General features: G+C 43.7%; 1 protein-coding gene across 1 annotated transcript in view; it reads right to left on the bottom strand.

Annotated features, from left to right (window-relative positions):
* The window catches only part of MEGF8 (multiple EGF like domains 8), a 1,665,761-nt gene that overhangs the window by 1,572,597 nt on the left and 67,953 nt on the right, over positions 1-25,211 (bottom strand). Inside the window, exons 2-4 of the mRNA XM_069640964.1 lie at positions 10,575-11,080; positions 9,839-10,002; positions 85-291 (exon numbers count right to left, since the gene is read on the bottom strand). Coding sequence (XP_069497065.1) covers positions 85-291; positions 9,839-10,002; positions 10,575-10,773 — 570 coding nt within the window. The 5' untranslated portion in view covers positions 10,774-11,080. The remainder of the gene's footprint in view (positions 1-84; positions 292-9,838; positions 10,003-10,574; positions 11,081-25,211) is intronic.

Here is a 25,211-nt window from a genome sequence, read left to right as displayed (position 1 = left end):
TAAAGGAAAGAGAGAGAGTTCAGGTCAAGGTCAGTATATCAAGCAGTCGGAGTTATTATGAGACGAGACAGGCACATCACAAACCTCATTGCACGATCCATGCTGAGTGCAATACGTTGCACAGTCTGGAACAGCACAGCTCTCCCCAGTCCATCCTGGGAAGCAAAGGCATCTGCTAGTCTCCTCACATGTGCCATGCCCAGAACAACCCAGTGGACAGAAAGAGAATGTATATGTTGCGTTGAAACCCAGGAGATTGTAGTTGGCATCACTGAAAAGGTGAAGGAGCATCTGCAGGAGGTAAGAAGAGGAGAAATTAGAGCAGAGGGTACACAATGGGGGGGGCATAAGGAGAAGAAAAGAGGGAGTAAGGAAAGGACGTCATAAAGGAAAGACAAAAGTGATAATGTGTTTGCAAATTATATCACAAAGACGAGAGAAAAAAAGAGGTAAACATTGCGAGGGAGATAAACACTAGAAGGGAAAGGGCACGATGACAGGAGGGGATTAATGCCATCAAGGGGAGTGTAAGCTAAATAAAAAAGAAGACAGAGGGAGAAGGGAGAGAAGGAAACCAAGAGAGGGAGAGTGCAATCCACAGAGATGGAGAAGCGGGAGGGCAGGACCAACAGTGAGGTAGAGGTGGGAGAGCGGGACCAGCCGAGAGGGAGAGGGGCAAGCCAAAAGGGAGTGAAGGGAGGGTGGGACCCATAGAAAGGGAGAGGGGTTCAAGCGGGACCAACAGAGAAGAGGGAGCATAGGGCCAACCGAGAGACAGAGAAGGGAGAGCAGGACCAACATGGAAGGAAAGGAGGGAGAGTGAGATCAAGAAGGAGGGAGAGGAGGACCAACAAAGAGGGAGAAGAGAACCAACAGGAATCCATAGTAGGGAGAGCGAGATCAACAGGGAGGGAGAGGAGGACCAACAGAGAGGGAGAAAAGGGAGAGCTGGACTAACAGAGAGGGAGAGGAGGAAGGGGAGGACCAACAGGTAGGGAGAGTGAGATCAACAGGGAGGGAGAGGAATACCAACAGAGGGAGAGGAGTGAGAGGTGGACTAACAGATAGGGAGAGGAGGGAGAGCAGGACCAAGAGAGAGGGAGAGGGGGGCGAGCGGGACCAACAGAGCAGGAGAAGAGGGAGAGGGGGACCAACAGAGCGGGAGAGAAGGACCAACAGGGATGGACAGTAGGGAGAGGGAGATCAACTGGGTGGGAGAGGAGGACCAACAGGGATGGAGAGGAGGGAGAGCGGGACCAGCCGAGAGGGGGAGAGGGGCCAACCGAAAGGGAGTGGAGGGAGGGTGGGGCCAACCGAAAGGGAGTGGAGGGAGGGTGGAGCCAACACAAAGGGTAAATGGTTTAGAGTCGGACCAACAGAGAGGAGGGAGCATAGGGCCAACCGTGAGTAAGAGAAGAGAGAATAGGACACACAAGGAAGGAGAGGAGGGAGAGCAAGATCAAAAGGGAGGGAGAGGAGGGCCAAGGGAGAGGAGGGAGAGCTGGACCAACAGGGATGGGGAGAAGCGAGGAAGAGCGAGACCAACAGAGAAGGGGCCTAATAGGGAGAGGGACAAAGAGACAGATAGAATGGAAAGAAACATGCGACAGAAAAGGTAAGAAATTACAGAACGAGAAATAAATCAGGTTGACAGCACTACAGGTAAGGACAGATAAGGGGTGTATTGGCAACTTTTACTCCCTAAGAATAGGAAAATACGCCCCCAAAAAATAAAAATGGGGAGTAAGAATGCTCCCAACAAAAAATAGGAAAAAATAGGAAACAAACACGTAGAACCTTGTCCCCTTGCCCACACAGCTCCAAGAATATGTTTGGACCAGTAGTGTGCATAGTACCACAGGAAGAAACTACCATCATTGCCTGATCGGCAGAATAAAACATGTATATTTTAATGTGCATGAATAACAAGGTGCAGAGAAATAACTATTAAAAAAACAGGTCTGTTTTCCAGTTAAAACATACTTTTACTCGCTTAGAAAATACTCCACTTTGGAACTGGACATACATTTGGACTCCCTAAAAATCATTTTACTCACAACAAAAATAATTGAGTAAAATAATCCCACTTCCAAATCTTATCTGGAGCACTGCAGTGGAGCAGGAAAATGATTGAGAAGGGAATTAAATGAGGGGTAAACGGGACAAACACCACATGTAGGTAAAGGGGTGGGCGATTAGAGAAGGCAGGAGGAAATTAACGTGTGGAGAGTAGGGAAAATACAAACAAGCAGATCAGAAGAGGTTACGTTTTTCAAATGAAGAGGAGGAAAGGGATAGGCATTAACAGAAAATACATTGAGCAGATCAAAGAGTAACAACAACCAAAGAGCAGGTTGAGAAGCGGATTACAGTATTTCAAGGTCTATTCAAGGTATTCATTAAGGCGATCATGGGCCATGGTATTGTAAAATATTTTTTTGCGCCCGACGGTCTAACACTGAACAAGTGTGCACTCATCTTGACGAGTAAGAAATGTTCTATTCCGTTATGTTGTGTGGTGTGTTTTCAGAGACCTGCCATTCATGCGACGATGAGCGATTTTTATTCTTGGTCAAAAGAATGCAACTTAAAAGGTTTCACTCTTCACTAACAAGAACACACATATCAAAGATATGAATCATTGCCCCAGGAGGATAGCTCAGCGGCAACGTGCGCGCCTTGGAAACGAGACGACACGGAGTAACACAGGTTCGATCCCCGGGTCCGCGCTTAGAAACCTCTGGGTGTTAGGCGCGTTATAAATACGCAACTAAGACATATTCCTGTAACAGCGCCTCGATGCACCCGGGCTGTGTGAGCGCTTTAAAAATGCAAATAAATTAATGAGAAACTGCAAGCGAACGACTGACGCCTAGAGGATAAAGATCAGGCAATTCCAGCGTGAGGGCGGGGCAGGCTTGGGCGCAGAGAAGGAGCGATCCCCCACTGAGCTCTCTAAAACTCTGCACTTACAGAACAGGTTTCAATCAATGATGTAATTAAAACATTTAGTTTCATCAAATACGGAGCCCACTACATTAATGGTCCCAGTACAGCCCAAGCCCGCAGCTCATAGGGGAGGGGAGCTTAACGGGTACAGACCCTGGCTCCTGGAGAAATTCAAGGGTAAGATTGCGCCCAGCCCCCACGAGGCTGGAGAGGGGAGAACGGAGAGCGCTCCAAGCATTTACTGCATTTACTGTTGTAGGAGTCGCTGGCTTGAATACTCTGAATCAGCCATTTGAGCTTCCCCTCACGCGGTGAGGCAGCAATCAACCCATCTCCCCTTGATAAAGTCGCTTGGGGCAAGTGTACACAGTACAGCATTGGTTATTTAAGCTGCGTGCCTGGCTACCTGTTTGCCTTATCAGGAGGAGCAGGGAGTTGGGTAGGGGGGGCCGAGTGTAACGCTCGCGGGTTTGATTTACTGAGCGGGAAATGCCCTCTCCAGCACAGTACGCTGTATAGCTCCTGAGTATTGCTCCAGAATTGATCCTGGGGTGAAGTGGAATTAGTGAGCACATCCTCGGAGACTGCCAGCTTCTGCCTTTGATCCGGGCAGGTAGATCGTAAGCACCCGGAGTGCAGAATCAGGGCGGTCTGGTGAGAAGAGCTATTCTGGGGTGCTGGAGACGGTGGGATACCACTTTATTTCCTTTACGTAGCATATGGATCCCTCCTTATTGATCCCAGTACCCACTATTACATCTCCCCTGGTAGCTCTACTTTATCCAGATAAATACATTATTTTTACCGACAGTGAGCTATATTGCAAACATGCAGCGGGGGAAAAGAGCTCCCCATTCAATTTATAATTTACGGAAAGCCAAGTCTCAACCTGTTAAAGAACTTAAGGAGACCAACAAGAAAGGATGTAAATCCAAGAAGAATGCTCAATATGCTAAACCGGTGGCGCAAGGGGCGATCAGAGAGTTCTTTCCCGTGTATCCTCCCCCTGAAACAAATTCCACTATCATCGAGGAAACCGCAGCTCCGTTGCAAAGTGGTGGCATTTCTTTAAATACTACTAATTTCGATGACACAGACAACAATTCCCTCTTGGATCTCTGTTTAACTATACAGAGAGGGATGTCCTCACAAACACCACAGACGATATCCAGCGGCGTAACGCCATTGAAAGAAAATAGCAGGAACACCCCTCTGGGGGAATATAATGCTGATGGAAGCACTGGTCGCTTATCTGCCTCCCCGAATCTTGCAATGGCATCGATGGAGGATGCAACAGATAATGAGGGGGAGGTTAATATCGGCCCATACTCAAGCTCAACTGATATAGTGGAGCTTCAATCATCTGTGGCCGCCCGCCAATTTGCGCTTGAAGATACTTTTGCAAATGTCAGGACGTATCCTGGCAAACACCAATTCCATCTCTATGGCGTTAGATCTGAAGAATCCCCTCTGTGAAGAAACTGAAGTTAATTTATCTGACGCCCTACATATTGCTGAGGGGATCGAAGAGTTGGAAACTAGGGCAGAGGGGGTTGTGGAGCATTCTGATTCCAATGGGAATATTCAATCTGAGGAAGCACCCGTGGAGGTAGATGATCAAGAGCCAGATCAAAGCTCGATGGTCTTCCCTTCACGGAAACAATATAGAGCGGCAAAGAAGGCACTCAAAAACAGGATACCTATAACGAGTGCCCCTTCGCCTACAGCTGAACCCAGACTTGTGCCCCAAACACGTTCTAAAAAAGCCAGGAAAAGACTTGAGAGCAGCTGCACAGGCGGCAATGACAAAAGGACCCCTAACAGACTGGTTGGTACCCGAAGAGAAGTCCATCTGTGTGGACCCAAATGAAGTCTCATTTGTGGATTCAGAGCTGGATCTTGAATCCAGTATGATAACATATCCTGTGTGCCCTCCTGGGACATTGGCGGCGGAAGAACCTTTGGAGCATATACCGCCTGACCAGAAGAGTATAGCGAAGGACGACAATATGAACCGCATCTGTTTTATCAAGAATCCATACCCTAGTGGAAAAAATCTGTTGTTGGCGCGCTCTGAGTTACTAGCCAGACTCTATCATATACCGCAACTTCACGTCCTAAAATCGGAGGACTTCCTATTAATTGAACCTTTGAAGGGTCCTAATTCCCACGTCTCTGCTATACACTGTACCTTTTTGACCACGGCACAATTGATCGGAAAATATAAAGAAGAATTGAGAGCAGGTGACATTGACGTGGACCCGCAGAAGGATTCTTGTGCTGAATCTGAGGACATGAGCACACCAGTCCAGTCGGCTAATGAGCTTAAGCCTGGGGGAGGGGTCAATCCAGCCTTGGTTGAAATTCAGCAGGCACTCAAGTCACTGTTGGAATCCCTTCCGCAACTGATACAGAACCTTTAAAGCTTTTCATTACTTACTTGGAACTGCCGAGTCTTTGATCATCTCCTGAGGTCGGAGGGCTTGGTAGCCTTATTGTCTCAACATATCTGCATTTGTCTCCAAGAAACATGGTCACTGGCTCCCCTGCTGCTAGATGGCTTTGTTATACACCAATCACCTGCTAACCGGGGCAATAAGGGCCACCCCTACGGAGGATTACTCACGGGGGTAGTCAATACGGTTATGTCTAGGAAAATTCAGTGTAAAGCCGAGGATCATCTCTTGGCGGTAGAGGTCGAATACCATGATGAAAGTGGCTTAGGTAGGTTTCTCCCAATTAATCTATACAACCCCCCCCAGGAGCGGTGGCAAGAGATATGCTACAAGAGGCAATACAGGACCTACTGTCATCTTGGTCGTTGGGACCGGGCAATGAAGCGGTGGTGGTTATGGGGGACTTTAATTGCCATATGACTGATGAGGTATTAATATCCTCCAATCCCGATCTCAGTGCAAGATGTTTGATGACCCATGGAAAGAGGGAGGGTGAAGGACTAGGTTGGTTGCAATTGTTTGATTCTTGGGATCTTACGATGATAAATGGCTGTACTCTGGGAGACCGGCCTGGGAAACATACTTGGTCTAATGGATCATCGTTTAGCACCTTAGACTATATATTTATGTCTCCCGAGATGCTGTCTAGAGTGGTTGATATGAGTGTTACACCTAACAAATGGAGCGACCATGCGTTTCTGCTTTGTACACTTCGCCTCCCCATTCCGCCCCCTCTATATTGAATATTGGTACCATCCAAAGTAATCCTACAGGATCAAGAATTGTGTGGTCCGAGAAGAATATAAGAGCAGCCACTGAAGCTCTTAAACCCGTTGCTCTAGATGGTTTCTCTGATTTCAATCTTATGACGGTAAATGACATAGAAGATTGGATTTTAGGATTCTCGGGTCAGCATGCAACGACTAAAAAGGGGTATATGTTAAGAATGGGGGGCACTATACTCCCTTATAATAGGGAAATTAGGGATGCCAAGAGAGGGTTAAGATCTGAGATCCGAGGCCTTAAGTCTTTGAACCTATTTGGAGTTCCTTACTGCGAGAAAGTAAGAAAGGCTAAAAATAGATATAGAGCTAGTATTAAGAACATAAAGGCAGCCGAGAGGAGTAATAGATATCAAAGGCTCGTACAGACAATCTGCTCTAGAAATTCCCGCAGTATTTGGTCACTCCTTAATGAGAACAGAGATAAGGTCAAATGCCCCTTAGCCAACCCTATCGGTGAGGATGCATGGGTAAAATTCCTATTAGGCCGTAATTCAGGCGAGGAGGAGTCTGTAAATAGCTCTAAGCAGAGGGCCCCCATTCACCCTCCTTTTGATGTTTCAGTGGAGGCTATATTGAATAAAATAACTGCCCTTAAGTCTTCGAGAGCCCCCGGCCCTAATGGGCTGGCTAATGTGATCAAGAACCACCCAGTATTCTGGGCAGACTTGTTCTCTCTACTCTTTAATAAGATCCTAGCACAGGGTACAATTCCTAGAACCTGGCAAACAGCCATTTTTATTCCAGTCTTTAAAAAGGGAAGTCATACTGATCCTAACAACTACAGGCTTCTTTCCATGCTTGATATTACAGGCAAACTTTTTGCATCATTACTGCTTAGTGAGATGCAGAAATGGGTAGAAAAGAATAAAATACTTAGCAGATTTCAATATGGCTTCAGGCAGGATTTTTCCACATCACATAACCTACTGGTTATGGATATACTGCATACACGGGCGCTTAGTAAGGAGCAGCCCCCGCTCTATGCCCTCTACATTGACTTTAAGGCTGCCTTTGATTCCATCCCCCGAGCTAGACTATGGACTAAGCTTGAAACAATGGGATGCCCATCAGGTCTTTTATACTACCTGAGACTTTTACACCAAAACACCTCTGCTTGCCTCAGATTAAATCATGAAGGCAACATGACTAGAAAGGTGATTCAGAATAGTGGGGTAAAGCAGGGCTGTGTTACAGCACCCCTTATCTATAATCTGTACGTGTACGATATCCCTGACGTGTTGGCAGAGGTTGATAACTCCCCTCCCAAAATTGGTGAAGCTTTGTGTGCAGCACTCGCATATGCGGACGATCTGGTCATTTTTGACAATACCATAGGCGGACTTAGGCGTTCTGCATCCAATCTATGGGACTATGCCAGGGTGAATGGCTTGACAATTAACCTAGAGAAGACACATGTGCTTAGATTTACTAGATGTACTAGAAAAAGAGCATCTCGAGTGAAACTGATGGTATACAAAAATCATATACTCTATGCCCCTTCATATTGCTATTTAGGAGTGGAAATAGAGCCCCTTGGCGATTATCCACTGTGTAGACATGGACGCATTATTAGGGCAATGCAAGTCCCCGCATTAGTCTCTTCTTTCACTAATAAGCAGGGTGGCTTCACCCTCTGGGGGACACGCCATTTATATATTCAAGTGCTTGCCCCCATGATCATCTATGGTCTTGAGTCGTTGCTTTCATTTGATTTGGCATGGCTACAAGTGATGGAGGGCAAGTTCTGGCGACGAATACTGGGGTTATCCCTGGGTGTCCCGATGGCCCTGATCAGACTTGAATTGGGCCTTCCATCATTGAAAGCTATGGTACTGAAAAGGAGAGCAGGGTTCTATCTTAAGATGATTGGTGGCTCTCCCAATCCCCTATTGACTGTGATCCATCAAGAGGTGACCAAAAAACACACCACCTCACCTATACAGAAAGCCATGACTAAATTTCTTATAGACATTGGCTGGACACAGAGGGGTAACTGTTAACAAGGAAGTACTAAATGCACTCGGAAAAAAAGTGGACCTTTGGGACCGGTTTGAAATTGTTTCTCATCTGAGCAGTTTTAAGAGCTACAATTTTGTGAAATACAGATTGTATAATTTCATGAAACCTCAAACCTATCTGTACCCTCTGTCCTACTAGAAGGCTCAGGCGTTTTATTATTCTGTTTCGACTGGAACAATTGCCTACCCTGTATAATGTGGGTGCCAGGGATAATATCCCAGTTGAAGAACGAGTATGCCGTCTATGTAAATCCCCAGAATGTCTAGAGACAGCCAGACTTCTTCTAACGGAATGTCAGACATTAAAGGATACAATCCTGTACCACCTGGGTGAATTTGTGCATGATCCTTTAAGTGTATGTGAAACCTCTTTTTGGCTTTACTGCACCAACACCTGCAACATGCACTTATTCATTGCATTGTATAATGTCTGGCAGCAGATTGAATTAGGTCTGGCACTCTGACCTGAATTATCTTAGTATTGGGGATGTTAAGAAATGTCTAGTCATTTTTGTCTAGAAAGGGGTCCTTCACTACTTACATTTACATTTGACTAAGACAAACTGTCTTGTGCAAAAATGATTATGTAATATTTTGTGTTGTTAAATTGCCCAGAATCATCTGAAAAGATAATAACTCACATATATTCCATCGGGATTTTTCGGACACACAGCTCAGTATCAGTGTGTAAATATTTTAAGAAAAGTTGTTCAATTTATTTTTATTGCTGTTTTTATATTTGTTGATGATTTGGTTTTTTTATTCATGATTTCATATTGGTGTATGTAATTTGTAATATGTGTAAAGTTTGAATTTATTGTCAACCTATATCACATTAAAGAATTATTGTTAGGTCACAATACCAGCGGGACAGAGAATACTTAAGTAGTCAGGGGCGGAAGAGATCAATGGGAGTTGCCAAGTTACTATTCCTATCTGAAAGTAGAATGAATTCCACAACTGATTAAGCACCAAATATAAGGGGTGTAGGCTGCCCTGGCTTCACACTACATGATTGACAAAAAGTTGGAGACTCCCACCCTCTTTATTGGTCCTCATTTTACTACCATTCACATGGCCAATGCCTCTTTTCCAACGTGAATCTCACAATCCACTAGTCATGAGTAGCCCAACAGTGTTTGCATCATTACTGATCCAGAAGGCTAATAAACAACCTACATGCCCACTGATATCCATCATAGCCCGGTTCTACAGGCTGCAGGCCAGTAAAGACCTCCCTCTGATAAAATGTACAATGAAAAAGAAACCATTGTCTGCTTTACTCAGCCCTTGAAGTAAATGAAGCTAATATAACTTGCGATTTGACAAAAAAAAAGTCCTGGTTTAACCTACCCATTATCAAATTGAAATATCAAAATAATAGGAAACACTACAAACTCAAAGAAATTACATCTAAATAAATGATGTGCTTCCAAAATGTCATTAGAAAACAAATCAAGAATGTATTTATAATTATTGAATCCTTCTCTTTTTTAGAACTGTCTATTTGTGCCTGCATGTTACCAGTGATTCACTCATTCTACCTCCTCCACACATGTTCATGGATTAGCAAAGGTACTCTCATCTGATCCTAACACAAAGCCGAGAGCTGTATTTGTTCCTCTCATACCTTTCCAGATGTGGCCTCGATGACGGGAGGCACGCTACTTCCACTCAGGCTGGCCAGAAGCGGGCTGCTGTAGGAGTCACCATCATAGATGAAAAGGTAGTCGTATGTACACTCAGTGTCCATGAACAGAAAGGTCAAAATCACACGGTAACTGCTGCTTGGAGCTGAACAAAAAACAGATGTGAAAGCATGGGTTTATTGGAGGCGACATTGCTCTGGAACACACAGCCTCAGAATTATGTGTGCATGCCGACACCCTCCTCTCAGCGGTCCCAGTTTCCTTTTAGCAGCTACCCATGTCAGTGCCCCCTGAACCTCGCTCACTGTATTCTGGCCCCCATTTCCATCTTCTCGATCTTGTGGCAGTGTCCACTGCACCACTATTGGCATCCCCATGACGTACACTCTAGATACTCCTTTCTGCACTCCACTGTCCCTATATCCTTTGCATTCTCTTCTTTTCTCCCATCCCAGACAGGCTGGTCTTTGCAATCCAATGTGTAGTTGTACCACATAATTACCACCAAAGCCCCGATATCTTGCCCCGCTGTGCCCTGTCCCCTTCTTAGTGCCCTGGCACCATCCTATAGGCACCCTGCACCTCCCCCTTTGCTCAGCAGCTTCTTCGGTGCGTCCAATGATACCTTCCAGCACCCCAACACTTTACACCATAGCACCTTCCTCTAGGTGCTCCCCACTGTGCATGCATTCTACATGTCCCCCTATTGTTACAAACCTTTTATTAGCCACTCGCAATTTCCATTGACAGAGTAATTCCCAGGTCCATCGGTGACAAATCCAGAGGGGTTCCTCAGCACATGGCGCTGTCCCTTGCAGTCTCCAGCAGTTGCTGTGTGCAGCCCAAATAGGGTCAGGCCAAAGTGGAGGCCAAGCCAGAGCAGCATCCTCCGGCCACAGGAGCGTGTCCCGTGCATCGCGACACAGAGATGCCTGCTTAAAACCTACTGATGTTAGGGTCCTTAAGAGTGTGGTGGAGGATGGTTGTTTAGCGAGTCTACCTCATCTCTTTCAGATCGTTTGCTGCGTCAGCTTCACCTCCCCAGAAACCTTCCTGCTCATCTTCCATTTATCTTCTGCAACCTTTGGGTCACCAGCTCCTCCAGTGTTTCCGAGCTCCGCGTGTGAGCTTTGGGGAGTCCGAACGCTTTGTCATATCATCGGGCATCCAAGTTGCGGGCCTCTGTCTTTGGACAGATTTAGAAACTCCAGGTTAACGCCAATCTGCAAGGTAAAAAAGATGTTAGACTAAGAGCATCTTAAAGCCATAACGCCTAGATCAAACTCCAGCAAGGTAACGATAAGCAGCATATTAAACTAATGTCCTAGCCCCATGGCCATTTAAGTCGCAGAACAGCTAAACTAATTTAATAAATTAAGTTCGAAACATATGTATATTCAATGTTTTTAATTGATATTTAACAAAACATGCACAGGAGTCCATGAAACCAGAATGGCAACACCACAGAGTTTTGAGACTGGTTTACAAGTCTGTATGAAAGGCAAGTCTGTGCAGGATTCGCCAACCATCCCATCAGTCGTCCCAAGCCAAGATGCCATTCCAGGATACAAACGGTTCCCCGTGCCAACTAGAGAGGGGTGGGTGGGGGGAGGCCAGTATCACTCGCAATAAGCACTTGTGCGTTACTCCCCCGTAACAGAGTCTCTATCTTTGGACAATCTCACTAGCATTATCCGTATAACCCTCCAGGGAAACATGCAGAAGCAGTGACCCCAGCTCTGCCTGAGCAAATCATTAGCAAGGAGCCGAAAGCAGCAATATTCACACTGTAATTGCAAACACTGTTTAGAGCACATGCCCACATGAACACAAAAGTTAATACATTTATATATTAAACAAATACAAGATACAGTAGAGCAGACCGGGGGAGGAAAGGGAACACTACAGGGGCCCGCAAGGGGAGGTGGGTGGGGGGGGGGGGGATAGACACAGACAGGTGGTGTAGCAGAGAAGGGCAGAGAAAGCGGGTGGACACAAGAGGTTTTATTTATTACATGTATAACGCCCACACACCCGAGGGTACCACAGCGTTTGTACAGAAAGTGGGAAGAGAGCAGGATGGAGGGAGAGATGGTACGGAACATGAGAGGAGAGACTGGGAGGGAAGGAGAAATTGGCACAGAAAGTAAATAGAAGGAGAGGGAGGGAGAGATGCAGGTATTAAGGTCATATTTTCCTCCTTTATGGTGAGTTGGAAGTGTAAGAAAGGCATGGTATCAAAGCAAGACAGACAAGTGATCACAGTTCAAGGGCGTTTATTAAACCGTAAAATGGGTAAGATAAACGCCTCATCTAAATCTAAGATGGAGCAAGCTACGACCATCAAATAACAATAATACAATCCTAGTGGAGTCTAGTCAAATAAAAAGGGCCTATACTAAGAAAAAACTATTGCCAATCCTTACCGCTATGCTTCAAATGAGTGTGGCATAGTGTTCACAAGAAAAGAAAGAAGTGCTAACAAAATGATAAATCAGGATGTTATGGTCGGGGTCTCCCTTCCCCACGTTTTTAGCACAAGTCAAGATGGGACTCTTGAGCACAGCACACTCCTTGGCTTCTCTGGCACAAGTTAACAGTTCCTTTTCTTTATATCAGGGCCTTCTGTGTTCAAGTCTCTTCCAAAGCAAAAGTCTCTTGCTTCAGAGGGCCCAATATGCCAAAACAAAAAAACAAAAGGTTCCTTCTGTTATCCTTTTCATCAGGTGATTACCCTTCACCCTTGGATCCCCTCAACCAGGCTCCGATCCTTCTCTCACTCGTTAGCCTCCCTCAATCGGGCTCAGACCAACCATTCACTGTGGACATCCCTCAGTCGGGTTTATACTTGTCACAATGTTGCTCACTTAGCTTCTTCACAACTTTTCTTTTGACGTCCTTCAGTCAGGTGCACTATCGCCTTTTCAATCACAATCTTCCTAAGTGTAATAGTCGAAAGTCAACAACCACCTTTTAGATAGGTCCCCCTCATCCGGGCTCAGAGCTTCCACAGCACTTTGCCAATTTTAAACAAAGACTTCCGAAGGGCGATCACGTCTCGCTGGGTCACTCTGTTAGCCTATGGCAAGTGCGTGTTTATTCACAGCGTTCCCCTTCGCCGGGCTCAAACGCCTGTTTCACAATTCCATACTCGTCAAAAACCTCTGCAACGTGTCAAGGACTTTCGATTGTACAAGGGGTTTGGCTTGACCCTTGTATGACCACCTTGACACCTCACGCCGGCCTTCCCTATGGCCTCTTGGTATTTGAAGTTTCTTTACATTTACTTCAACATAGTCTCTTTGTTCAGGAGAGGAGTACCAGCCAGACACCTCCGAACGAGCACCCAAGAGGCATTACATCACTATCTATGGTACCAAGTGCGTTCACAAAGGCTTCCGTTTCTTAATCTTCTTAATGTTGCCACTGCAACCTTGAGCCAAACACAATCCAGCCCACTATTTGGTTCTTCCGACTCACCGACTGTGCTCAACTCGTTGGCGTTTCTTTTGCCGCTGGAGTCAAGGAAGGTACCACAATGGCAACCACGTCTCCCTGCCCTGGTTCCATGTACCGCTGACATCAGTCAAACCATTCGCCAGCTGCAATTCCCAGACTTATGTTTCTTTTGTCAGAGGCTTTGTGGGTCTGGGTTGAAAAGGGCAAGGGCAACTCCCTCCTTGACGTCCTTTCAGGTCTCACCGCCTTTCTCCTCTGTTTGAAGTGCCGTCCTGATATGGCCGTTTCCTCGAGCATTTGGCCTTGCTCAAAGTGTGCTCTTGTGCTCCACCTTTTATCCCAGTGGGGAAGGGCCGTGAGGTGTGTGTAGTTGTCGGCAATTGTCCAACTCTGCCTGACCCTTGTGTTGGGACATATCTGGTATTAGCCTGTTGTCGCTCACGGGGTGAGAAAGTGTTTGTTTTGGAAAGGGGGCAGGGGTAGATTTTCTAAATATCCTACTGGACAGGATGGGAAAAGGTATCATAAGGAAGGGGATACCGCATCACAACCTTTGGTGTCTCACTTCCACTCCCCAAACACCCCTGATCCAATTGATCCTCCCGCACTGATCCACCCCAAGGAACTGGATCCAATAGCGATGGCCATGTCCTAGCCACCTGGATGACAGATCACTGGGGGAAAAGTAAGTGAGACACCTTCAGGTTTCTCACAGAAGCAAAAGATTTTTTTCCAGGAGTAAAATCAGGTCTCCTTCCCCAATTGGCATATTTTAAGTTAAGTAATAATGTGTCCACTTAAAAAAAATAAAAAGATTTTTTTTTCTTGTAATCCAAACATTAAGGGATGGTAGCACTTCACATAAATGAAAATAAGCATTTTCACCAAATTGCCTTCACATCAGGCAGCACTAGAAGAGGTCATATTTTTGTCAAGTGCTACTGCTCTTGCCACTGGACTGGAGCAGTGTCAATGACATAAAAAGGTTCAACAAATACACCACTATTTTTATTTGCAGGGAGCATTGACCTGATTTTATGTGGTAAAAGGAGCTGGTATGCCACTTATCTGTAGCCATGGAGAGACGGGCAGATAAGGTCGGGTAGGAAGCAAGGAGACGGGAAGCACGAGTAGGGGAACCAAGGCAGCAAGGGAAGAAGCAGCCTTAGTGCCCAAGGCCGAAATATAAATAGCCTAGAATGTTTTGACCAAATCTTTAACTATGGTAATGAAGCACTATATGACACGTCAATAACGGACGACTGTTTACATCCTTCCCTAAATACTGATTTGGAACAACCCTCTTTCACGACTAGGCAATAATCCAATTCAATCTGTGGAGCACTGGCTGACTACTGACGGTATACCTAAATTAAGATTATAGATTGTTTTTCTTTCTATCCTGCCCATAATGGGCCTGGAGTCAGCTGTAAATGTAAACCAGATACTCTCACTATCCAGCTATTCTCATCATTCATTATAGAAGTGACTTAATGTTATTTTAAAAAAAAATAAACACAGTCACACAGCCTTCCTTTCCAGAGGTCATCCATCGTTTTTAATTGGTCTTAACATGTGCCTTCAACCTATCTCGGCTACCAGAGACTGTAGGGTAAGTATAGGGCGGATTAGCTTATGAACCTCCGTTATACAGGACCAGACGAAATAGAAAACAAGTGGGCTGGTTAGTATCTGGAAACTTTAATTTTTGCACCCTGATCTACGGTCATCTGCTGTAATACACAATCAAAATCCAAAATTGTTACCTAGGGGTTGTCAAATCAAAATGATCACACCTTAGAAGGGTGTTGGTATGAGTGCAGTATCACCCAAGCTGATCTCTAAATGAAATGTCAAAGTCCAGTCAGGAATGGTGTGGCCTGTAAATCTTATGAGATCATACAAAAAGATTGCTTAAAACATTCCTCGGTCAAGAGCTCTCATGGTGCCCAGCATATTTTTAGATGTCGGCTGCAATTATGCATGTGGTTTAGGACATGGAATAAAGCAACAGCATTGTCTTTTTACTTTATCTATATCATATACAGGTTTCAAAATTAGGATTCAATGAGCAGGGGCTAAAACCAGATCTTGGGCGTCAGGCATCAAACAGTAGACAACTGCTACCACTGGGGATCCAGGACGAGTACACAGCATACCGCAAATCTAACTTCTACAAGAAAGACAAACTTGAACGTTTTGCACATTTATATGTGATCCTTTATGCTTACAATTGTACTAGATGTGCCCTAATACTTCTTTATTAACATACTCAAAGTCAATGTTACATGTGTAGGTTTGTAAGGAACCAGTTGGCCTAGGCAACTAAAAGTAGCTCCTGGTAGCTGTTGGTGTCAAGCTAACCAGGCTCACCTGGGATAGAATACGAGCTACATAGCTCACAGCAATTTTAAATCCCGATATATCAGGTGCAGTAGTTTAAAGACTGCCAAGTTGAGGGGTTTAAACCAACAGGTGCAGAGGGCTGTAGTCTATTATCAATTATCAGGGCGGTCTATGAAAAATGTTCTTGTTGTGAAAATAACACTATGATGGGAGGAGAAAAACAGCATGTGTTTTGAGAACTGCAGCCAATTGACTGTTTTTACAATGCTGGTTGTTGAGTCTACAATCTGTGATTGCAATTGCGAAAATGGCGGATTCCATATTATGGGTTAATATTTCAAGTTGCAAGGTATTAGCTGGGCATGAAATGTAACTAACAACCTCAGTTCTCTTTGGGAGGGTGTGGTGGTATCAAAGGATGAGACAAGCAGGATGACTCTCCCATTGGTAACACTCTAATGGCCTATTGTGATTCTTCCCGTACTCCCTCAAAATAAAGTGTTGAATCTCTCTCATTCCAATCTACCAACCAAGTTTCAAACATTGACGTGCCCTCAAACCAGATTGGAAACAGTACACTAATGTTTTGTGCAAGTTAACTCAAAGGGATTACTATTCCCTGAGAAACCTTAACACTGCGACGAGGAAGAGGAGTGGAGGAATGCAGAGCAGAAAAAGGTTGTTGTTACACCTCTGCCAAAAAATATAAAATAAAACTCCTTACATTCGAGAGACAAACAACTTGCGCACTATTACTAACATCTTGCTTCTTTTAAAAATTGTAGGTAAGGTAGCAACCTCCCAGCTCCAACAACATTTAGAAAGTTCTGATATTTTTCACCCAAAGCAATCTAGTTTTCCAGCTAACCATGGAACAGAAAGTGCTTTACTGGACCGCCCGACAAATATGCATGAGGTCTTAGAGAATAGCAGGGCAGGACTGATGATACTTTTAGATCTGTTGCCCGCTTTTGACCCATTTGATAAAAAGTGCGTATTGGACACAATGTTCACCATTGACGACTGTTCCCAAAAGCACACTAAGTGGATGTGCTCTTTTCTGAGTAACAGGCAATCACAAGTGTGCTACGTCAGATGCAGAGCAAAGTCGTTATGGAGTCCCTCAGGGAGCATGTTTGTCACCAACTTCGTTCAATTTGTACATCAAACTGCTCTGGGAACTTCTGACCACCATGAGAATCCACTTTTTCAAATTTAGCTGACGACACCCAGCTTCTGATGGAACTAAGCGGCAGCTACAATGTTCACCTAGCTAGATTAGACTACATCTATGGCTCTGTGTTTGGAAAAACTTCTTCGGTAGTTTTCAGAAACATCTAAAAACTTTTGAATAACTTTATCCTTTCTTAGCATCTCCTGACCTTGTGAGCTATTGCATGGGCAATGAGCCTAGGATGTATGTATTGTCCTGTAACCTGAACTTCTTTGCGTTTATGTATGCGCCCCGATGCTCACAGCCTTTGGCGAATTGATAAATAAACAAATAAAGCCCAGAGCACAAAACGTGTGCCTGGGACATTTAAAACAGGACTATCAGAAACAATGGAAGACAGCTGGTGGGAGCAGTCAGGTCCTTTCTATGTGAGCAACAGAATAAGAGACAGTGGAGCCAACCGGCTCAGGTTCTGAAAAGAGGAAAGCTGCACTAAGAAGACTTCACGTGGTGAGAAACCCAGAAGACAGTGCAGGGCTCCTAAACGTTCGCCAGTAGAAGAAGGCAGAGATGAACTTACCAAACATCCATGCAGAACAGAGAAGCCCAGCTGGAACCACAGGAAGCAACAACGCAGAAAGCCGAGCTGCGCAAGAAGGAAATCACCCGAAGACTGCTGTCAGCAAACAGCAAGAAAGACACGGAACACCACAAAGAGCCGGTGAGTCTGCGCTGGGAAGAAAGGAACACCAGCGTGTATTGGCGAGCATGCTGCATGCAAATAACAGAGCAAAATGGAACGGTGAAAGAAAGAAAGCGGTTTTCTGAAAGTGATAAGGTAACCTTTGAAGTTTCCCCCATATGTGCGAAAACTATATATAAGGAATAGTAACAAGTCAGTATAAAAGGTGGTGAATCACCAAAAGCAGAAGTGCAAACAAAACACCAATGAGGGAATATACCATGGACAGACTGAATCAGCTAAGTGAGCTAATGTGGTAAATTGCCGCCAAGAGTATGAGTGCAGACAAAAGCACTTGAATACAAGAAGCCCTGGCAGTAGAGAATACCAGGCCATTACAAGTGTGTGAATAAGGGAAACCCTCGCAGGAGAGTACACCAGGTATCCTGATAGCCTAAAGATCAAAGATAATAGTCTGTGAATTTTGGTATTGATCAAAAGTAAAGACCAGACTGTTTTGTATAAAGAAACAAGAAGAAGAATACAGGAGAAGTGAGATACCCTCTGGAGTAAGGAGCAATATCCCTGGGACATATTTGTTGGAGTTACATATTGCTTTGCCCATTTGAAAATGTCTAAAAAACTGATGGCCAAAGACATTATCCTTTTCCCTTCAGAATGCGAGGGTCAGAATAGTACTTCGGACACAGGACCGTTTTGTTTGGACATTCTGGTGCCAACAGATCCTTAGTTTTGGGTTTAGGTAAAGAAACACCTCTAGTGCAGGGACAAAGGCATTTTCCACCCCCTTTTTATTTATCAATAAAAGTCTTTAGCCAAAACAATGTCTAACTTGTGTCCGAGTTTCATCCCGACTCCTCACAGAGCACACCAATTCTGTTACCGACAGGAGTGGATTATCACAAGCCAATGGCTAGCGGCAAGTCCACATTTTGAGGCATTACATTATTAGGAAGCTGATCCTGGTCTTCCTTAATGTCCAACATATTAACCAAATTTTCCAAGGATTACAAACAGCGTCAGAATCATGATTAAACAATTCCTATATTCACTGTGTGTTGCATGGGGTGCAACTGTTACAAATGAAAACGTCAATCATCTTAGTGCTACAAATAGGACTCATAATAGACCTGCTATAGAATACATGTTCATAGTCACGACTCAAATGACAGATTATTAAGCATAGCTGTTTTGGGGGTAGAGGACATTTTTAACTCACGTTACATTGAGAAACATACACAATTATCTCATGAAAACAAACACTTCTTCATCTTGGTTTAACACTTTTATAGTTACTCTGAGAGATATCTCTCTCTCTCTCTCTGTCTCATATATATATCTTCTTGTTGTCTTAAGAGTAGAGCTCTATTACCACCACACTGTGCTAATGAAGGGCAAAAGATTTGTTCAATTCACTTGGTCCTTGGTAGGGAGAATTCTCAGAACTGCGCTAATTCCGCTCTACCTTAGAGACCCACAGCACTTTTGCTGGACTCTTGGACTTTTTAATTTTTAACCTGGAGAGAGCAAGACCTTTTTCCCACTCTCTCTTTTAAGTCAGACCTGAGCTTCCGGAAGATCCTCTTGGCTCCCAAGAAGCAGGGCTGACCAAGCTTAAGCCACCTCAACAGAGTGCTGGACCCCAGGTGCGAGGAAAGTCTAAAGTGGTAGCCGAGAACCGCCTTGGTGCCATTTGCTGAGAAGAGAGGAGCTGAAACCGCGAAGTGCTGCTGAATTGAAGTTTGTTCTTTGCTTCTGCTGATAGTCCCATTGCAGTGCAGGAGTCCACAGAAGTCCTCCCTCTTGTCTTCATGACTGAGGCACAGAAACAACAGGATCTGCAGAGCTGCACAGGAGCAGAAGCCAGATGGAACTATTTCTTCCAACCAAAGGTACTGTACAGTCTAAGAGAACTTACCTCTTGTTGTGTAGCCTTACTTGTTCTCAGTTGAGACTTGTCTTGGTTGCTTTTGCGGAGTTGCTTGCATGTTTGCCCCTCACAAGCCTCCCAGCTTGTGGCCCTATATTGATTCTACTTTTTTTACAAGGACTTCTACTATATTAATGTCCTAGCTATTTAAGACACCTGAGGGTGTAGGAAGTGTTGGTGTGCCATCCCAAATGGGTACTTGCTGATTTAGAGAAGCCAAGAGTGTATATTTTGAAGTGTATTTGTGTGTTACTATTATATTGCCCCTTCTGAAGAAGGCGTATACAAACTGACTGTTCAATAAATTAATAATTCTTTAATAGAGAAACCTTGAGTGCAAGTGTTTGTTTGGATACTTGTCACTGTGAATCTCTGTTTTACCACCCTACTGCTCACATTGACCCCTCTTGAGAGAAGCCTGGCTGCTCCACACACTACCAACCTGTGTAGTACAGACTTATACCAAAGGTTGGGTTCCTATTGCCAGGAGGCCAAGGTTGTTGTTGTGCACCCAAAGGGTACTGCACCAAATATTTCCTACTCGGTCATGCTAGCGCACTACCATCTGGTATTTTAAATTTGTTCTTTATTGCTAATATATGTTCCCGAATCTGTAGTTTCAATGGTTTCATGGGGCTGGCTACATGAAATTTGGAACATAAGCATTCAATGATGTATATTATGTATGAAGGAAGACCATTGATTAACTGCTTTATGGTATATGTTTGAAAGGAAACACATTGAAATAGTTTATTTGTTTTAAGCCGTGTTACAAATGTATGTGCGCATTTACAAAATCCAATCAGTTTTAAGTGGTAGCCATGAGGTACTAGCAGCTAGTATATTTACAACTTGGAGAAACTATGGCCCAAGGATGGGCTGCTGTTTGCCTTGGACACCAGACATGTAGTCAATGTTTATCCAATAAAGATAACCACCAATTATCTTTGGAAATGGTGTCGATGCCAATGCTTTTGGTCATTCGGAGTTACAAATCTTACTGTATTCTGGTCTGGTGAGGTCATTGGCAGTTTCTTGTATAAACCTCTTCCCTTGAATCTATAACTAATTCTCTTGTTCCTAAAGCCTATCCATTATTTCCCATGTTCCCGATTCCTCTTTGTAACATTCCCTTTTCTACTTCAATTTCAGTTATGCTATCATTATTCCAATTCATAAAAAACATCAACCTTTCACCGATTTCCTTTTCTTTCAAAAGTTCTCAAACGGCAGGCAAGTCCATTTCCCAATGGGAGTATTTTATAAGCAAGTAAAACCTTTCAACTGAAAAAGATAAATGTTTCTTTGCACATAGTTATTCTTGCACATTAAAACACACGTAAATTCTTCAGATCAGGCAGTAATACTAGTAGTTTCTTCCTGTGCTACTACATGCACTACTGGTCTAAACCTATCCATGGAGCTTCTCTGTAGAGCTGTTCCCAAGTGTCAACTAACATCAATCACCATTCATTTCTTCCTTGCTATCAATCTGTTTTCAGGAATTTCTCTCCAGAGAAACTGCATTACTATACATCACCTTCTCATGCTAAACTCTCAATTCTTGACCTTCTGGGAGCTTTACGCAGCTTTCGATACTGTTCATCATCCTACTCTTCTTTCTAACCTCTTCTAATTAGGATTTTCTGGCTATGTGTTACAATGGTTCTGTTTGTTACTTACAGGCTGAGCTTATTCAGTTTCCAGGTCTGGTCACAAATTTTCATTTTCCCTTTTCATTTTTTGATGTTTATCAAGCTTCGCTTCTAGGCCCTCTCCTTTTCCCTCTTTATACTATTCCTCTATTGTCTATTATTCCTTCTTTAAATCTTTTTTGCCATTTCTATGCCAATAATATGCCTATTTTCCTCCCCCCTCCTTTTCTGACTCTCCACGCTACCCTGTCTAGTTGCCTTCTTTCATTAGGTCCTGGATGATTTCTCATTCTGTTTACCTTCATTCCTCCAAGACGAAGTTGCTATTCTTTCCTGCATCATCTATCCCTCCCCTGTGCAACCTCTATCTCTTTTTCCCAGCTTCTAAACGTTCTTTCTCCCCTTCTGCACACAATCTTGGCTCCATTTTTGGCCCTGCACTTTCCTTCCATCGTTATATTTGTAACTCTGCTCATTCCTGCCATTCCAGTTGTATATCCTTATGGCCGCGCTTTCATTTTCCTCACATGCTGCTAAAATGCAAATTTCTGCCTAGTCTCCTGCCTCGTCGACTATTGCTTTGCACTCATCAGTCTTCCCGCATACCAGTTAGAACCTTTTGTTCAATTTATAATTCTGCCATACATGATCTCTTGGGCTTTGCCCTCGTGTCGCCAATAACCCCTCCCTGGCTTCACTCCCCTGGCTCCCCTTTGACACACTTCCACTTTATAACTTTCTTTGCATTGTCTTTAAGTACATTCAAGGCCTTGCCCCTATTTCTCCTCACTTGCTTCTGTCTACAGGACGTTTCCTTCTCTTCATCGGCTTGCTCCTTTTCTTCTTACTGTTACTAATACTCCATGTGCTCAGTCTTTAATTCAGTCATTCTCACATCTTGCTTCTAAAACCAGGAATTTGTTGCCTCTTTCTCTTCGGTCTTCTACTTCATTTTCTGTATTTTTTCGTGTCTCAAACAGCACTTTCTTTCTTCCGCAAAGTTATTCTGCAAGTAACTGTATTATTGTCATTACCATATAAAACACAGTTACTTATGTACAGTGCTTTGGAGAAAGTGATGTTTTGAGTTCTACAAATACAAACGTTTTGCTCTTGGTATAACTTGTACTTTAGGAAAAGCTAGATGTCAGAGAATATCCCTGTTTAAACGTGAAATTGATGCGTGCGACTGTTTTGCAAATTCAGACTCCTCACTACAATTTCTTTTCATTGGCATTTTGTTTAAAGTTTTAGGATATACCCTCTGTGCATGTAATACAGCAAATGTGGATGACGTTTTTCTCAATTTTTGAGTTTCAATCTTTACATGTTTTATATATAATTCTAGGTCAAGGAAATAAATATTGCTACAACTGCTGTTACAGTTACAGTTGTTTAAATAATCCATGAATTCCTCCAGTTCAGCTTTCGGCCCCATCTAATTTCCAATACGAAATCTATAAATGTATCCCAATAATGCACCATGGTATTGTTCGTGGAGTATTTTTTTTTTTTTTTTACACAATTTGTTTTCAAAATGACCCATACAAATATATGCGCCAATGATTGGCCAGGGCAAAGCCTCTGCAATGTGCCATTGACCAAAAAGATGATGTTTACGGTAAGGTGTAAAAGGTCAATTATTTTATTGTGGGTTAGAAAGCAGACTGACTTTGATTAGAGTATATAGTTTGGACAACCATTTAATATTCAATACGGAGGTCACATCCAATGTCACCAAAAAGTAGTCTTGTGACCACATAATGGGCCTCTTCATGAGTTGGGCAGTGATACAACGGTAATTCGGCCTCTGCGGAATTACCGTTACTGCTGTGGTGTTCGGTGGAATAAAACTTGGTGGAGAGCGCACACACCACTGGTGGTAAAGGTAATTCTGTCTGGCGGAATTACCACTGAAAATCAGTTTCCGATGGTAATTAGCTATTATTATTAAAAGTAGCTATTATTCAGGCCAAAGTTATGTTTGATTCCAGAATTCTTAATGCCGAGCATGAGGCTACATACCTTTTCAAGGTTCTTAAAGAACGAGAAACCCTATGTCCTGAAGTACAGGGGAGCACCGGTAAAGATATAGATTGGTGCTCATCAATTCAGGATGCTATGATGAGCAAATTAGACAGGATCAAGCAAAATCTTGAGGTTAAAAGGAAAATGCTGGGTCAATCCAAGTTAGAGGTAAAGATTACACAGAGACACTTAGAATGTTAATTTAATTTGTGTTCAGTAACAGAGGCTGAAATTGAAACCAACAACTTGTAAATGGGCCATGTGCCCAGTTTAAACCACCAAAGCCTGTTCTCCTACTTTAATTGGGACCTTGTCTACATGTGTTAACACCTCTTTTGCAGAAAGTTATGTTCCCGATGCTATTTAAAATGCATGGATCACTTCATTGTTGAAAAAGTTGGGCTTATGTCCTCTGGAGCTGACTAATTATAGGCCTATTACAAATGCCCCGTTTTTAATGAAAATGTGAGCATGTGGCATATTTACAGATTTTAGAGTTTCTTAATAATCACAATATTGTACACATAAAGCAGTCTGGTTTTAGACGGGGATGTGGCACTGAAACTGCTCTGTTGGACTTGTCAAGGACAAAGGACAAACAGCTTTTCTTATGCTGTTGGATCTATCCGCAGTTTTCGACCTGGTGGATCATTATTCGTTAATCACCAGGTTGCAGGAAGTGGCAGCCTTTTCAGATAAGCTGCTGCCCGGATAGGATCATTTCTTAGAAATAGACTTTGTAGGGTGTGCAGCGATGAGGCAGTACCAATATTGTTGCAGTTTGGAGTACCACAAGGAGCATGCCTATCGCCCTCCCTCTAAAATATTTGTACTGTCCTACTTTTCAATTTATTGGAAGGAAATGGCATCAGATTCACAAACTATGCTGATGACACACAATGTGTCATCCCACTATCAGGAGATTATGAGCAGGATACGAAAAGGCTGAATGAAGTGTATTAGATCATTCGGATTTGGGTTTTACCAAAGTCGAAAGAATCACTGCTGACCGTAGTCTATTTCACCACAATTCGACTTCAGTAAAACAAGCCAAATTCAACCTCCCTGCTGTCCCCCCACTTAGCTTTTTGCTGGCCGCTGCTTCTCCTATACCCATGCAGCATCAGTTCTGTCCCTCTACCATTGGTCGGATCTGTCACTGCAGGATCCCTTTTTCTTTTTTTGCCCTTGTCTTTTGAATCCCCCGCTTCCAATGTCGAGGAAGCGGGGGACACCTCTGCAACCCCCAGACCTGAAAATACTGAACATGGGGAGCAGGGAACACGCCCGCAAACCCCGCTCCTCATGTTCAGTATTTTTGGCTTTGTACGAATGCTACTGGCCGAATTCGGTCAAATGTGACATTTGTTTAAAAAAGATTCTATACATTTGGGTTTTTGTGATAATTCACAAGTGGATGGTTGAGAACGGTCTTGCCATGAATAAAGAAAAGACAATTGATGGTCGTAGGGACCGCTCAAAAAATCTTAAAGCTGGGAGTATATTATAGGACTTTTCAGGTGGCTGGATGGGATATAGAAACAAAAAAGAAAGTAAAAACCTTGGGTGTTCATTTAGATCAAAATCTTAATATGAATGCCCAGGTGAACAGTTTAGTCTCCACTTCGTACTACTATATCAAATTGTTAGCACACAAAAAAAAAAAAAAAAAAAAACAGGTCCCAGAACCAGAATCCAAATGGAAAAGAAAATAGGAACCCCTGTTTTGCCCTCATTAGGCATCATCAGTGAGGTGTAGCGTGTGTCTTTAGGCCCTATGAGACAGCAACATGTCAGGTGATACTTCTGGTCTTGTGCAGAAGGGATGTGGCCAAGCAGTTCAGGCTGAACTGCTCCTTTTATGGTGGGACCCAGCCTGATTTGCATTTGGTCTTTCTGCTTTTAGTAATTGGTCGGCAGGCAAAGAACGATGGTCTGGAGGGTTGCCCAGAGCAATGGGAGAGGCTAAAATTAACAACATGCAAGTACAGAAAATATATACATACCTACAAGGCGGTAGTTCAGATACATCAAATAATGAAAAATAGAGAGAGATCAG

The sequence above is a fragment of the Ambystoma mexicanum genome, chromosome 1q, assembly GCF_040938575.1.
Source record: "Ambystoma mexicanum isolate Mex_15411 chromosome 1q, UKY_AmexF1_1, whole genome shotgun sequence".
Taxonomy (NCBI): domain Eukaryota; kingdom Metazoa; phylum Chordata; class Amphibia; order Caudata; family Ambystomatidae; genus Ambystoma; species Ambystoma mexicanum.
Note: the sequence above shows the minus strand (reverse complement) of the source record. Positions and strands in the feature narration are given on the sequence as shown.